Source organism: Doryrhamphus excisus, linkage group LG4 (assembly GCF_037039965.1).
Source record: "Doryrhamphus excisus strain RoL-2023G ecotype Guam linkage group LG4, RoL_Dexc_Guam_v1.1, whole genome shotgun sequence".
Classification (NCBI taxonomy): domain Eukaryota; kingdom Metazoa; phylum Chordata; class Actinopteri; order Syngnathiformes; family Syngnathidae; genus Doryrhamphus; species Doryrhamphus excisus.
Window position 1 is genome coordinate 23318539 of NC_136360.1, and position 16663 is coordinate 23335201.

At 38.9% G+C, this 16663-nt stretch overlaps 1 protein-coding gene across 12 annotated transcripts in view; it reads left to right on the forward strand.

The window, feature by feature from the left end:
* Positions 1-16663, forward strand: part of ptprsa (protein tyrosine phosphatase receptor type Sa) — a 312838-nt gene that overhangs the window by 196275 nt on the left and 99900 nt on the right. For 11 of the 12 annotated variants that reach the window (XM_078790398.1, XM_078790401.1, XM_078790402.1 and 8 more), the window contains one exon: positions 7795-7905. In XM_078790398.1, the coding sequence (XP_078646524.1) occupies positions 7795-7905 (111 nt within the window). Of the gene's footprint in view, positions 1-7794; positions 7906-9286; positions 9795-16663 lie in introns of those variants that run through there. The other variant, XM_078790403.1, reaches the window with a different exon arrangement.

Consider the following 16663-nt stretch of genomic DNA (forward strand, 5'->3'; position numbering starts at 1 on the left):
TTTTCCACAATTAATCACTCGTGCCTGAATCCATTATTTTTCTGTCATTTCTAGTTTTGCACCCAAGTCTTAATATCTGGGTTAGGACTCGGAGGTCTTACAAATTATAGTGCAGTGTAATGATCGTATATTTTTTGCCAGTGTATGTTTTGGTGGTCCTGAAATTGTTGTTTATGTTTTTCTGCAGGTCGACTTACCTTAGGAACCTGTATGACCGTTTGTGACCAAGGTTTTATGTTAAGCTGGTCTACCTACACCATTCCGCAAGCCTACCAAATTTTACTGGTACGACCAAACCAATAAAAAACTACTGAAAAGTATGACTTATCAAGCTGATATTTAGGACCCCTAAACAAAGGAAATGCAATAAAGTCTATGGTACTAAATTTTAATGAACTGTAACGCTTGGTGGAGCAACAACGCTATCTTACGTCTAAAAATTCTGGGCATATTTTCCATCATCTCTTTCCACCTCAGTGGACCAGCCTTGTTAACCAGGTCTGCTCCCGGGGACTTGGACAAATATCCCAGACCCACCGGCCATCATTGCCATCTTTTTTTAAAATCAAATAGATTATATGTGCTAGCTGTAGGACAGTTTGTAGCAACGGGGAGTAAAAGTCGTGGATGGGAAGGGTCACTTTGAGAGTGGGACTCATTAACTAAATTGAGTCATTATTACGACCAGAGGCTCTCCTGAAATGTAGCCGGTGTTTATAATATTTGAAGAAAACTATGGCTTCCCATCTGGCACAGAAAAACTAAAAAAAATGCTAAGTCACGGTACTGGGACTGAGAGAGACCACTAAATGATCCGGACATTTGACATTTTTCATTCATTCATTTTTTTATCGCTTATCCTCACAAGGGTCATGGGGGTGCTGGAGCCTATCCCAGATGTCCAGACCCTGGACTGGTCGCCAGCCAATCACAGAACACATAAAAACAAACATTCACACCTATGGACAATTTGGAGTCACCAATTAACCTAGCATGTTTTTGGAATGTGAAACCGGAATACCCGGAGAAAAGCCACGCATGCACGGGGAGAACATGCAAACTTCACACAGAGATGGCCGAGGGTGGAATTGAACTCGGGTCTCCGCATGCTAACCACCCGGTCGCTGTGTAGCCCTGGTTCAGTATATTTTTCATCAAAATAGTAGTCATACCAAAATGTTGTGTTGCTGCTGGATGTTCACAGTATTCGAGTGATACTGTTGTGGGGGTGCTGGAGCCTATCCCAGCTGTCTTGGGGCGAGAGGCGGGGTCCACCCTGGATTGGTGGCCAGCCAATCCCAGGGCACATATAGACAAACAACCATTCACACTCACATTCATACCTATGGACAATTTGGAGTCGCCAATTAGCATGTTTAGCATGTTAGCAAACTAGCATGTTTTTGGAATGTGGGAGGAAACCAGAGTACCTGGAAAAAAAACACACACACACACGGGGAGAACATGCAAACTCCACACAGAGATGCCCAAGGGTGGAATTGAACCCCGGTCCCCTAGCTGTGAGCCCTGCGTGCTAACCACTTATCCACCGTGCAGCCATGTGAGTTCATATTATGTCTAATATCTCTTATGTTATCTTATTATACAAACTATATTGTGCAATTCAAGCGGAAAGGTGACTATAGGGGTGTTATTTCATGTCCGGAGGGCTCTAATGTTAAAAATGTGTATCGTTAAAATGTGTAAATAATGTGAAAATAATCGTTTAAATGTGTATTCAAACAGGTTTCATGCACTGTAACTACATAAATGTTCTATGTATAAGTAAATAATACTACTTTGATGTCTATATGTCTGCAATACACATGCAGTAGTACAGGGCTTAGCATGTAGTATAGTTGATATCCTAACAAGAGCATATAATCCAAATGCCAGTTAGAATGCCAATTTAATATAAAATCCATTCCATGTTTTTGGAATGTTGGAGGAAACCGGAGTACCTGGAGAAAACCCATGCATGCACGGGGAGAACATGCAAACAGGAATCGAACTCGGGTCTTTTAGCTGTGTGGCATGCGTGCTAACCACTCTCTTCAAATGTGCCAATATTAAAATGGGGATTTTCAGGTTCCAAAATCATCCAAAGAAATAGTATATGTGGTATGTGGAGACGTAGGAATGGGGGCAGACATGACACCAGGCCTCATGCAGTATTTACTTCAGAAGCAGAGAATGGTACCATCAACTGCTGTTGGTGGCCCAGAAAGCCTTTTATCAGCAAAGAGAACAGCCTGGGTGCATGTTTTAATGTGCTTGTGAAGGCTAATTTTCAGCAATTATTTCAGTGCTGCATTTCCTCTTTTCCAAAAAAAAAAAAAAAACGACACTCCCACTCTGGCTAGCCTCAGGCCGGCTGAGTCGGCAGAGTGCAAGTCTGGGAAATAAATAATGAGCACACTTTGTTTAAAAAGGTACATTGGAATAGTAGTACAGAGCAAAATGTATGTGATGCTGAAGTTGAGGTATAAATAGTATAGTCAAAATTGGGGGTCGGCAACCCGTCGATTGCTGTTGACCGATCAATCTTTGAACATTAAACATTAAAAACATTAAAAAAAAAATCAGGCACGCAGCTAGCCCCCGCCCTGAGACTGGTCCCCGAAACTGGTCCCCGAAACTGGTCCCCGAAACCCACCACACGATGGCTTTCTATAATATAGTACTACTCAAATAAATTAGGGATATTTCCAATACATTTCAGTATGACCCTCATATGTATATACGGCATGGGGGGGGGGGGTTGGCAGGCTGCATATAACACAAGCGCCTACTCCATGAGAATCTGACTTACTTCTCCGTCATTTTCCCGCCCTTTTAAAGAATTTCTTTTTTTTTTTATTTAATTTTAATTTAAAAAAATTTAATTTGAATTGTACTGATTTTTAAAGAATTCATTATATATATATATATATATATACATATATATATAGGATATTGTAGAATTTGTAATTGTAATGTATTGTAATGTAGAATTAATTTTATACATTTTTGTACAATAATTTAGATATATAGATTTTATATATCTATATATATATATAATAAATTATTTAAAAATCAGTAGAATTAAAATTAAATTTTTTTAAATTAAATAAAAAAATACAATTCTTTAAAATCTGAAATCGGGAAAATGATGGAATATAAACAAATATATATATATATTATTTAAAAATCAGTAAAATTAAAATTGTAATTTTTTAAATTAAATTAAAAAAAAAATTCTTTAAAATCTGAGGGCGGGAAAATGACGGAATATAAAAAAAAAATATATATATAAAATCTTTAAAAATCAGTAAAATTAAAATGTATGTATTTATTTATTTTTTATTTTTTGGGAACATTCTTGAGACAGAAGGTAGATGTTAAATATAAGGAATTACATACGAGTAATTGTCAAATGGACTCTTCTTCTCACAGATGATTCCTTTCTGTAGGCTATGGTTTGCTTCCTGTCTCCCTCCTACAGCAGCCCCCCCCCCCCCCCTCCCACCCAGACCCCCATCCGTCTCAGTCCCTGTTATTTTTCTTCCTGCCTTACTTTCATACTTGAAGTAAAAAGTAGAATCGGCACAAAAAAATGTGTAATACCACCCAAAAATATTCCCTTCTTGCTCATGTCAAATTTCTCAATTCTAGTTTTATTTGGCGCTTAATTCTACTAAATAATTCTTATTTGGTTCAAATATTGTCCTAGCCATCCACCTGGAGTGGAGCTTGGCACTTTATTGAAATTTGATCGAGATTGACGTATGGGCGGACATGGAAAGGAAGCTATTACTCTACATGGCAAAGCATTGTGGGTGTTGGCGGGCACGTTGATGCTTCCTGGATCAAAACTAACTCGTGTTGGTGCTCAGTTTCTCGGGGAAGCTTTGGCTGCGATCTGGATCTTCTGAAGCAGCCAGAAGCACTAATGATATCATCAGGATGTGCCGTCAACTGTGCTCTAACAAAGAACGATGTGCCGCCCGTTGTTTCACCTCGCCCCCCCCCCCTCAACCCCCCCTCCCCCCTTCACGCATACTCTATTCCATGTTGTACCTAAGCATTAGGTTGAGATCATTTACATACGCCGGGGACCAAATCTCAAATCAGATAAGAGAAGATGGTTAACACACAAACCTTCTGGAGATGTTGGAGTCCATTAACGTCTAAAGTATTGGAATAGATTTAATGCTCTTGTTAGGATACCAACAATACTACGTACTAAGCCCTGTACTATACTAAGTACAGGTATTATATACTTAGAAATAGAACATTTATGTAGTTACAGTGCATGAAACCTGTTTAAAATCGTTTAAATACACATTTTTTTAACATTATTAGAGCCCTCTAGACATGATATAACACCCCTATAGTCACCTGTCCGCTTGTATTACCCAATATAGTTTGTATAATAAGACAACATAAGATATTCATTCATTCATTCATTTTCTACTGCTTATCCTCATGAGGGTCGCAGAGGATGCTGGAGCCTATCCCAGGGCACATATAGACAAACAACCATTCACACTCACATTCATACCTATGGACAATTTGGAGTGGCTAATTAACCTAGCATGTTTTTGGAATGTGGGAGGAAACCGGAGTACCCGGAATAAAAAACCCACGCATGCACAGGGAGAACATGCAAACTCCACACAGAGATGGCCGAGGGTGGAATTGAACTCGGGTCTCCTAGCTGTGAGGTCTGGGTGCTAACCACTTTACCGCCGTGCAGCCCAACGTAAGACATAGTAGACATAATATAAACTCACACGGCTGCACAATGTACAAGTGGTTAGCATGCAGGCCTCACAGCTAGGAGACCCGAGTTCAATTCCACCCTCTGCGGAAGGGTGGAAGCGTGGGTTTTCTCCGGGTACAAAACATGCTAGGTTAATTAGCGACTCCAAATTGTCCATAGGTATGAATGTGAGTGTGAATGGTTGTTTGTCTATATGTGCCCTGTGATTGGCTGGCTGGCCACCAGTCCAGGGTGTACCCCGCCTCTCGCCTGAAGACATCTGGGATAGGCTCCAGCACCTCCCACGAACCTCGTGAGGATAAGCGGTAGAAAATGAAAGAATTAATGTCTTATGTTCTCTTATTATACAAACAATATTGGGTAATACAAGCAGAAAGGTGACTATAGGGGTGTTATTTCATGTCTAGAGGGCTCTAATAATGTTAAAAAAATGTGTATTTAAATGATTTTTAAAAAAGCGGTAGAAATGAATGAATATTAGTACTGCACTCAAAAATGGAAATATGGAAATGGAATAGGAGTTTCTCCTTGTTTTTTTTTTTACTTCCTGTTTCTGTACAGTACTTCCTGCGGTGGCTATTGCCCCATCACTTTAACATTAGAGACGCCAAGTGAACAGGGGAGAATACTACAAATCACAACATCTTTGAATGCATCTTTTCAAAGCCTTACATTTGTATTTTTGTTTATTTTGTCATTTTTTTGGGCTTGGAAAGGTTTAATTTAAGACACAGGTATGGATAATTTTCTTAAATATGAATATTTTAAAACAATAATAAATGGTAATGAACTCAAAATAGCAATAATTTAGTAATATATTTAGAATTTTTAGTGTGAAGTGGTGAGGATCTGTGAAGGACTCGTGTGTAGGTATTAAAGTTCCAATTGCAAAAAAAAAATTTTTCATATTTTTCACTGTTGTTCATTTCTCGTCTGAATGCAATAAAAAATGTTTTGTTTCATCGTTTTTGATCTCAGCTGCCTTGCCCAGTGGCTTTCATCACTTGCACCATTACTTGCTGCTTATTGTTGTTTTTTTTTTTCTTTTCTGAGCGATCAAACGGTCGTATATGAATGGCATCCAAACGCTGGCTACAAATTTAGTGTGACTGATTCAGTCCGCTGTTATTATTTATTAAATTCATTCCCTTTTCATCCGCGGATGCTGCAGGGGAAACTGGCTTTGTCATGGTGATCCGCATTACAGGGAAACCAAACAATCCCAAGAATTCCAAGATACCTTCTGGTTAAAGAAGGGTTGTCCAAAGTGCGGCCCACGGGCCATGTGTTTGAAGAAAAATGAGCAGTTATTTACAGCCATTTTTTGATGATTTTGACTGATTTTTCTTGGCACATAGAATATTGTTTTGGGCTACATAGGCATAGTATTTATTCTACACATTTTATTATTATTATTATTATTATTATTATTATTATTATTATTATTATTATTATTATTATTATTATTATTATTATTATTATTATTATTGTTATCATTATTATTATTATTATTATTATTATTATTATCTATCCATCTATCTCGCTATTTCGCTATCTCTCTATCTACCTCTATTTCTCTACCTATCTATCTCTCTCTATCTGTCTATCGCACTCTCTCTATCTCTCTATCTCTATCTCTCTATACTATCTCTCTATCTCTATCTCTCCGTATATCTCTCTCTGTATCTCTCTTTATCTCTATCTCTCTCTATCTATCTCTCTCTTTCAATCTCTCTCTATGTCTCTCTTTCAACCTCTCTCTATCTCTCTCTATCTCCCTCTATCTCTCTCTCTATCTCTCCGTATATCTCTCTCTCTATCTCTCTTTATCTCTATCTCTGTTTATGTCTATCTCTCTCTATCTCTCTTTATCTCTATCTCTCTTTATCTATCTCTCTTTATCTCCATCTCGCTCTTTCAATCTCTCTCTATCTCTCTCTTTCAACCTCTCTCTATCTCTATCTAGCTCTCTCTATCTCTCTATCTCTATCTCTCCGTGTATCTCTCTCTCTCTCTCTTTATCTCTATCTGTCTCTCTATCTCTATCTCTCCGTATATCTCTCTCTATCTCTCTTTATCTCTATCTGTCTCTCTATCTCTATCTCTCCGTATATCTCTCTCTATCTCTCTTTATCTCTATCTGTCTCTCTATCTCTATCTCTCCGTATATCTCTCTCTATCTCTCTTTATCTCTATCTCTCTCTATCTCTATCTCTCCGTATATCTCTCTCTATCTCTCTTTTCTCTATCTCTGTTTATGTCTATCGCTCTCTATCTCTCTTTATCTCTATCTCTTTATATCTCTCTTTATCTCTATCTCTCTTTATCTCTATCTCTCTCTATCTCTCTCTTTCAATCTCTCTATCTTTCTCTTTCAACCTCTCTCTATCTCTCTCTATCTCTCTCTCTCTATCTCTCCGTATATCTCTCTATCTCTCTCTCTCTATCTCTCCGTATATCTCTCTATCTCTCTCTCTCTATCTCTATCACTCTTTATCTCTATCTCTCTATCTCTATCTCTCTCTTTATCTCTCTATCTATCTATAGTATATCCCAACCAATTGATTCAACTCTCATTTTCATCAAGAAAAAAAAACTGTGTCTATCGTTATTCTGATTGTTAGCAATCAGCAGTAGAACTTTGGTACGTTTCAGCAAAAATACATCTGGGATGTGAACACAGAACGATGCCTTTGTGTCTCAATGGGAAAGATGGACGCCGAGTTCTTATAAAATGCATTTCTGCCACCTCGTGGTCTTTTTTTTTTTTTCACTTTAAAACCGAATGACTTCTGATCTCTTCTCGTGTAGAGTAGAGTTGCATCATCACCTCTTTGTGCAAAACGAAAAAACGTATAAATACATCTTCGGTAATAAAAGGGAAACGGTGGAAAAAGTTTGGACACCCCTGGTGTCGAGAATTGTCTGACTTCTTCCTGCACCATCACAGAAAATTCAACTAATTACGACATTCTCTCTCCCCCCCACCCCCCCCCTGCTTCTTTCTACCTGGTGTTGTCATTTCTCAGGTGCCTTGCAGATTGAGAACAGCGAGGAGACGGACCAGGGGAAGTACGAGTGCGTGGCGTCTAACATTGAAGGCGTGCGCTACTCGTCCTCCGCTAACCTTTATGTGCGAGGTAGGGAGACAACCAGTCTTAGAGCCCCCCCCCAAAAAAAAAACATAACCTCTTTTAGTGTTGAGCTTAACAAATGATAATTGCTTCCTTTCTAGCTTTATTTGCAAAAAAAAAAATGTGTTTTCAGGATAGAATTATCCCACTAGTATAAATATTTTAGCGCTGATATATTATGTCATTGTAGAGCCGATTGTAAAAAAATCTAACATGACCAACTGATGTTCTTTTGTGTTATGATGTAACACTCCATTTTTGTCTTCCAACGCCATGCCCTACTCGCTTGGAAGGAAATACGTAGCACAAGAAGCCGTATGTCTTTGCTTTATCGGTTGTGAGACGCCTTTTAATTCTAATTGTTTGCCCCACCCACTTCTTTCTCCACCCCTATCCAAAAGGTTGGTTAGTTTTGGGTTTTTTTGTTGTTTTTTTTTTTTTTTGTTATTTTTTCAGGCACAGGAGAAAAAACGGTAAGTCTGGATTTTGATTAAGTGGATCGATATATTAATGGCCACTAATCAAAATCTACATAAACCCATTGCCTTTATTCTGATGGCTTCCAACTGTTAAGACAGCTAACGCAGTCGCTGTATATGACATCAAATAACGTCCTTTATACTGTCTTCTTCTCTGCTATGGGTTTTTTTTTTTTTTTACACAAGGATACAGTCGGCACTCATTGGCTCCCGGGGGACATTGCGTTTCCCATTGGTGTACAAGTGATACGGCCAAATGCCATTGCTGAACCACTAATGCAAAATGACAATGAATCCCTGTTTAGTGAGGTTTAATAATTTCAGGCAGATGCACTTTCACTATGTATTATTTATACGTCGCATATTAAATAAAGATGCCTCGGTGTCTACTCGGTTTGTTCCTTCTGCTGCGTACCAAATAACTTTGTTCCCAATAAATAATTCACTAGTATGACATTATGAATTGGGTCAGGAAGAATATTTGTATGTACTGTTTTGCCATTGTACCAGCCTGTGAAGTACAACAATACGCGTCACGCCGCAGTAAGATTCTTAATATACTGCGCTAGGCGTATACAGGCGGCGTACGTAATCATGGGAACATGTGGTTACAGCATTTGAAATGAATAATTCACGCGGTCTCTATAAATATTAGTTAAAAAAGCCATAATTATTATGCAGGGATCACCCCCGCCTCCCCCCCCCCCCGCCGCCCCCCATGGCTACTACATGTGATTACACTTGTTATGCCCTGAATGGTGTCAAACCTTGTGTCTCTTTTCAGTTAACTTTTGTCGATGGATTCTGATACGTGATGTTTGACAATGTTTTTGTTTCACAAAGCCAATTGCACCTGAGGTTAGCAGTTGCGGTAGCGAGATATTTTTCATAAAAAATAAAAAATAAAAAAAAAAAAATGGTCACACCAACCAATTCCCAGAAAGCCGCCGATTGGTCAAAAATGTTCAATCTTGAACCGCAACTGCTAACCTCAGCACAAAGTTGTGTCTGTTTTATTTTTATCTCATTAGTTTTTCTTTATTTTGGTTTTATTTGAGTACCTTATTTAACTAAAGCATATCCAGCCACCATTGGAGACTCTAAAAACTTTAAATAACCGACTATTTATTTATTTTTTTTACCCTTACATGGCGACATTAATGATTGATCTGATTGTTTTTGGTATTTAATATGAAGTTGGTCGGCAAGTGGGTGTCACCAGTATCAGGGACAGTGGTGGGGGGGGGGGTGCGGGGGAGGAGGGAAAGGGGGATTCAAGCGAAGGGAAATGTAGCTGCAGCTAAAACACCTTGAGGTGGCTTTTTTTACTCTCTCTGTGTTTCCCCTATTTTTCTCTTCTCCTCATGTCATTGTGTTCTGCATCAACCCCTTTACATCCCTCAGAGCTTCGAGAAGGTTGGTGTGTTTTTTCTTTTTTACTTTTTTTAACCCACATTTGAAAGAAAAAAAAAAATCACAATGTTAAAAAAAAAAAATGCCTTTTACATACTAGCTCAATTCATTTTGGAATTAAAGTTATAAAAATAATAATCAAATTCAAACTGTTAAATGAATTTCTTTATTATCCAAGGAAAAAAAAAATGAAATGAAATCAAACCCGACTAGATTCGGGTTTTGTTAATTTAATTTTATGTTTGCATTGTGGGGCCTTTTCTCGTTTTGCATCCTTTGGTATTGCTTCTGCACCAGAAGGCTTTCTTGCACTTGTTGTCATGGAAACCCAGCATGTGGAAATAAGGGGACTTGTTGCATGATGGGAGAATGTAACTGCGCTTGCATGCCTGTCCAGAACCCCTTTGGCCGTACTGGTTCCCTTTCCTTGTCCTTTCTATGTCTTCTGTTCCTTTTTAGACTTTTCTTTGTTTTCTGGTAAATGTTCTCCCCACATTATCCTTTCTGGTTTTCCTTTGGTTCCGGTATCGTTTTATGTTGTAATTATGGCGTGTTTGTGTGTTTTTTTCTTTCTTTCGGTTATATTTATTTGTCCTTTCATTTTTTTTTTTTTTTTTTTTTTTAAATGTCTGTCTTTTTCTGGATTCTTTGTTTGCCGGATTTGTGTTTCTTTTTTTTCCCCCCAAATCATGCTACTCTGCTTCTTGACTCTTGAAATGCATATGGAAAATGCGGAATGAAATACTAAGTGTGTATGCAGCCAGTGTTTCTGTTATCTGGTTTCAAACAATCCGTTACTGAAAATTTGGACTTGAGTGGGCTTCATGGTGAACGCCGGCGGCCATTAAGACACCATTTGTGATATCGCTCGGATCAAAAACAACATAACCGTTTTTGCATCACATTTGTTAGCGCTTAGCTGGAACTCAGCCATAGTTCCATAGACTAGTTTCCAAAAATTCGACGGTAACGTCAATCATGACAAGATTCACAAAAAAGTCTCAAGAATCCATGTTCCAAAATAAACCAGAAGTCAGACATTTTGGTTTTGGGCAAAAACCAACGATCTACTCCTGGGCACTTTGACCAAATGAGCCCAAATTAAAAACATGGACACTAGACGTTATATTCCGAAGGATTGTAGGCCGTTCCATAAAAAGTGGGCGTTGCATGACAACAAATTTATTGCTCGATCTGACAGTTTGCCACTAAACTGTCAACGGTCATAACTCAGCTTCATACGGTTGGGTTTTCATCATAATTGGTGCATACCGTAGATGACCGGAGCTAATCTTGGCAAATAACGCAAAAGGGTCCTGGTGTTTAATTAATACAGTACTTATATAAACTTCATGAACAATAGCAATGACGTGGATTCCCAGAATTCAGTTCTTATCTGGTCATGCCTAAACTGGACTTAAGTACTTTGGCAGAACATATTAGACCCCAAACACATCTTCTGTAACAATCACGTCATGTTGGCGTCCCAAAGAGTCATTTTACAAGACCCCCCTTTTGGGGGTACCAAACCCCCAAAACAAACAATTATTATTATCTCGATTAATCTGTTGGGCCTCCCGGACGCCTCCCTGGTGAGGTGTTCTGGGCATGCCCAGCCGGGAAAAGGCCCCGGGGCAGACCTAGGACACGCTGGAGGGATTATGTCTCACAGCTGGCCTGGGAACACCTTGGTGTACTCCCAGTGGAGCTGGAGGAGGTGGCCGGGGATCGGGAAGTCTGGGCTTCCCTACTAAGACTGCTGCCCCTGTGACGGGGACCCGGATAAGCAGAGGAAAATGGATGGATGGATTAATCTGTAGCTTAATCGAGTAATCAGTAATGGTAATGGTAATGGTAATGGTAATGGTAATGGTTTTATTTCATTTGAACATGCATCAGATTCCAATTGAGTGCATCCCATAATCAGTTCCCAGTTCCACATGTCCGAAAGGAGTAGGAAGAAGCAAAGCTTATTAAATCCTACCCCTCCATCTGGTACTTTTACAAGCACTAACTGTTACATTTGTTCACTTCCTGCTTTCCCAATATATATATATATTTTTTTAATATATTTTTTTTGTCAAATCAACCCTCGTGAGGAAAAGCGGTAGAAAATGAATGAAATCAGTTCCCAGTCGCACTTTATTTTTATTTTTATTTTTATTTTTATTTTTATTTTTATTTTTATTTTTATTTTTATTTTTATTTTTATTTTTAATGTCCAAAATGTCCAAAAGGAGTAGGAAGAAGCAAAGCTTATTAAATCCTACTCCTCCATCTGGTACTTTTACAATCACTAACTCTTACATTTGTTCACTTCCTGCTTTCCTAATATAGTTTAAGGTGTTTTTTTTTTTTTTTTGTCAAATCAGTTGACAGTTCCACATGTCCAAAAGGAGTAGGAAGAAGCAAAGCTTAAAGCCCAAGACGCACTAAATCAAGATGAATCACAAAAAAATTTCTGTCCCTCACATTAGCGTTCATAAAGCCTGAAAAAATTCCCACTCGGATAATCAGGATCTTGGAAGAAGAGGTAGCAGAAAGGCTGTACGGCTGTTCCGTACGCATGTGAACGCATGACCTCCTGATATCTGCCTGCTTTTGAATGTGCTTGCATGTCCAGCTACGCGTCTGCGTGTAACGTTGGGAAAGAAAGCTAGATTACACCTTATGTTCTCACTGGCCAAAGACGACAAAAAAACGTTTTCTATAAAGATCAAAGGTTTAATGTTTCGTTCTTATGCAAATATGAACGCAGTCTCCATCTGAATGTTAATACTCAACGAAGGGATAACCCCAGAAACAATGGCTGCTTGTCATTTCTTACGATAAAATAAAGTTGATAAACTACAAATCTCCCCTTAATCGGATGCCCCCGCCATAACTCCTGTCACTTTCCTTTGGGTAATAATTTCCATTTTGATGAGCCGCCCATAGAGCCTCTTTAGCACGGGGCGCAGCCAAGGTATGCTAATACAGGCTGACCCCTGCAGCTTCTATGGAAATGTCGTAGACTTCAACCAGCCGGCGTAACAAAAGGATCTCCATACAGCGCCTGTGTCCTCAGGCGGCAAGAGGGTGTAATCTCAGCTTCAAGGTGACACTAAAGGCTGCACATTATTTTGGCTTCCTCCCCCTTCATTTTGGGGCAGCAAAAACCTGCCCTTCCAAAATGGCCGATAATGTCCACCTTCTGACCTCTGTTTTGATTTTTTTGTTGGGTTTTTTTTGTGGTTTTTTTTTTGGCGCAAATCCCTCCACAACACCGCCCACTATTAAAACTAGCGCAGTACTCTGGCATTCTCTCTCGACTGCTTTTCACCTCGTTCACTGTAAGTCTTTTTGTCTTTCTCTCCACATTGGGGCTTGAAACAAGGTAATGGTAACAAGGTAGAGGCGTGTGTTTCTTTGCTTTTTCTCTCCGTTCTAAATGGGCCGGCTGGGCTCCTGGTCTACGTGAATGAGAAGCCTGTCCACGCAGTCCGGGATTCTTTATGTCCGTTGCGTCCTTTTCTGCACTGCGGTTTACGGTTAAGAAAGCTGAGGTCCATTTTTGTGCTGACTAAAATGTGAAACGGCAGCACATTGGTGAGGTGCCTACTTTGGGAATCGAATACCGAATGCATATTTTTTTAGAACTTTTGCATCACAGTAGCCACATATATCCAGAATATGACTGCTTATCAGCTCAGTCATCTCCGACAAGCGTTTGATGCCGACTACCCATCAATCATTAGCGCCCCCGGTAGAGTGTTTCGGAGTGTTTCATAACAGCACGATGACAGATTTCCGATGACTCTTCTTCCCTTTTCCAGCTGGAGTTTTCAACAGAATATTCTCCCGAATCAGAACGCTCGCCGGTGACAGCGGAAAGACACCCTACTGTAGCTTGTTTCCACTTTTATAGTACAAACGACTTCGGTATGGCGCCGACTGTCAAAAGACATAACTTCCTTTTTTGGTTGCCTTCTGTAGGAATAATCTCAGCACTTGAGTTTGACAATGAGAAAATAATAAAGTCACATTTAAAACAAGGATGATCATTTAAAGCTTACCGCTAAGCAAGTTCACCGAGCTTCCGATCTCATTCCACATCACAAAATCCATTGAATTTGTAATTCTCGTAATTTTACATTAATAATTCAGATTTTGGGTTGCACATCGGTCGAGTGGTTAGCGCGCAGACCAGGGTTCAATTCCACCCTCGGCCATCTCCAGCAACCGGTAGAAAATGAATGAATTAATTAATGTTTACAACCGGGCTGAGTGATTAGCGTGCAGCCCTCACAGCTAGGAGACCAGGGTTCAATTCCACCTTCGACTATCTCTGTGTTGAGTTTGCATGTTCTCCCTGTGCATGCGTGGGTTTTCTCCGGGTTTCCTCCCACATTCCAAAAACATGCTAGGTTAATTAGCGACTCCAAATTGTCCATAGGTATGAATGTGAGTGTGAATGGTTGTTTGTCTATATGTGCCCTGGGATTGACGGCTGGCCACCAGTCCAGGGTGTACCCTGCTTCTCGCCCGAAGACAGCTGGGATAGGCTCCAGCACCCCCACAATAGTATCACTCGGATACTGTGAACATCCAGCAGCAACACAACATTTTGGCATGACTACTATTTTGATGAAAAATATACTGAACCAGGGCTGCATAGCGGAAGAGTGGTTAGCACACAGGCTTCACAGCTCGGAGACCCGAGTTCAATTCCATCCTTGGCCATCTCTGTGTGTTTTCTCCGGGTACTCCGGTTTCCTCCCACATTCCAAAAACATGCTAGGTTAATTAGCCACTCCAAATTGTCCATAGGTATGAATGTGAGTGTGAATGGTTGTTTGTCTATATGTGCCCTGTGATTGGCTGGCCACCAGTCCAGGCTCGAAGTCAGCTGGGATAGGCTTCAGCACCCCCCCGCGACGCTTGTGAGGATAAGCGGTAGAAAATGAATAAATGAATAATTCCAATTTTAAAACATGCTATATGAAATATATTTTACAGTAAGTCGGTCGCAGGCTTATTTATTGGTTTATTTATTGTCTGGAAAATATGGTAGGGTTTACCGTTCAAAATGTTTTGGCGGAAACCCGATTAGCCTCGTGCATGGTGTCGATCGCTGCTGATTCACGTGTACGTCGACAAAGTTTAGAGACAGCCTCATTCACTCAGGCACAACAGCTCCCGGTCCATTGACCGACCTGAGCCCCGGGGAGAGAAGAGCACCATCAGACACATTCCGATCCAGCATGTCCGCTGGAAAACACACCTTTTATCCTATCCCATGCAAACATTTCTTTGAATTGGAGACCATATCAATGGAAAGTAGAAGAAAATACGGGAAAAATTCATTCTTTTACGACACACAGCTGCATTCCAGTACTGTCCATAGAGCTGCTCGGACTTAGTCCTTGTTGTGGATTTGTTCATCTTAATTTCTCCTCCATCATTTGACTTTGTGTGTCTGGCGTAGTTCCTTTTTTTTGGGGGGGGGGGGTAGTGACGGCATGCTTGGAAGGGCCCGGGTGACATTCTTGGATTGTACTGGTTCTCTGGTGTTAGCCCAATTGGATGGGGGCACGCCCGTATGTCACTCCTGTCATATAGCCACACCCATGCATGTCTGTGATGAATGGGCTGCCCTTTCACTTTTTTTTTTTTTTTTTTTTTTTGAAAAATTGAATGCAAAGATTTTCTGTCTCCATATAATGGACTTGTGTTTTAATGTCTTTTAATGTTTTTTTTTTTTTTTTTTTTTTTAGAAAATAACTACATTTGTAATCCAGAACATCTAAAAAGTAATACAAGTTCTTCGATTCTTAGAAATGAAATACACAATATTCCTATCATATTCCTGTCATATCTGGTTCTGATAATCAGTGGGGGATTTTAAGCTTTTTTTTTTGTTTGTTTGTTTTTTTTTACAGTTTTTCTTCTTCTACCTCAAAAGTAATTATTCCTTTATTTTGTTACATTATGTCCAAAGTAGTAAATGGTTTGACACAAAAAAGCATTTTGGTTTTTTTTTTTTTAAGTTTTTTTTTTTTTACAGTTTTTCTTCTTCTACCTCAAAAGTAATTATTCCTTTATTTTGTTACATTATGTCCAAAGTAGTAAATGGTTTGACACAAAAAGCATTTTGGTTTTTTTTTCAATTTTTTTTTTTTTTTTTTTACAGTTTTTCTTCTTCTACCTCAAAAGTAATTATTCTTTTATTTTGTTACATTATGTCCAAAGTAGTAAATGGTTTGACACAAAAAAGCATTTTTTTAAGTTTATTTTTTTTTTTACAGTTTTTCTTCTTCTACCTCAAAAGTAATTATTCCTTTATTTTGTTACATTATGTCCAAAGTAGTAAATGGTTTGACACAAAAAAGCATTTTTTTTTAAGTTTTTTTTTTTTTTTACAGTTTTTCTTCTTCTACCTCTAAAGTAATTATTACTTTATTTTGTTACATTATGTCCAAAGTAGTAAATGGTTTGACACAAAAAAGCATTTTGGGTTTTTTTTTTAAGTTTTTTTTTTTTTTTTTACAGTTTTCTTCTTCTACCTCAAAAGTAATTATTCCTTTTTTTGTCACATTATGTCCAAAGTATGGTTTGACACAAAAAAAGCATTTTGTGGCTAAAAAGGGTGTTAAAACTCAGCAACAGCCTGCTTTTAGTGAGTAAAAAAATTAAAATAAAATAGTCATTTCCGTAAATATCAACTCCCATAATGTTTTTTTGTGTATTTTTTTTAGAGGGGGTTGAGTCCAAATTTCCCATTGCAGCCATCATGAACCCGATATGTTTTTAAAACAATCATAAATGGCCTGAATGTGCAACCATCTCCATACCCAAATCGACCCCCCGCAAACCCCCCCACACCTCACATC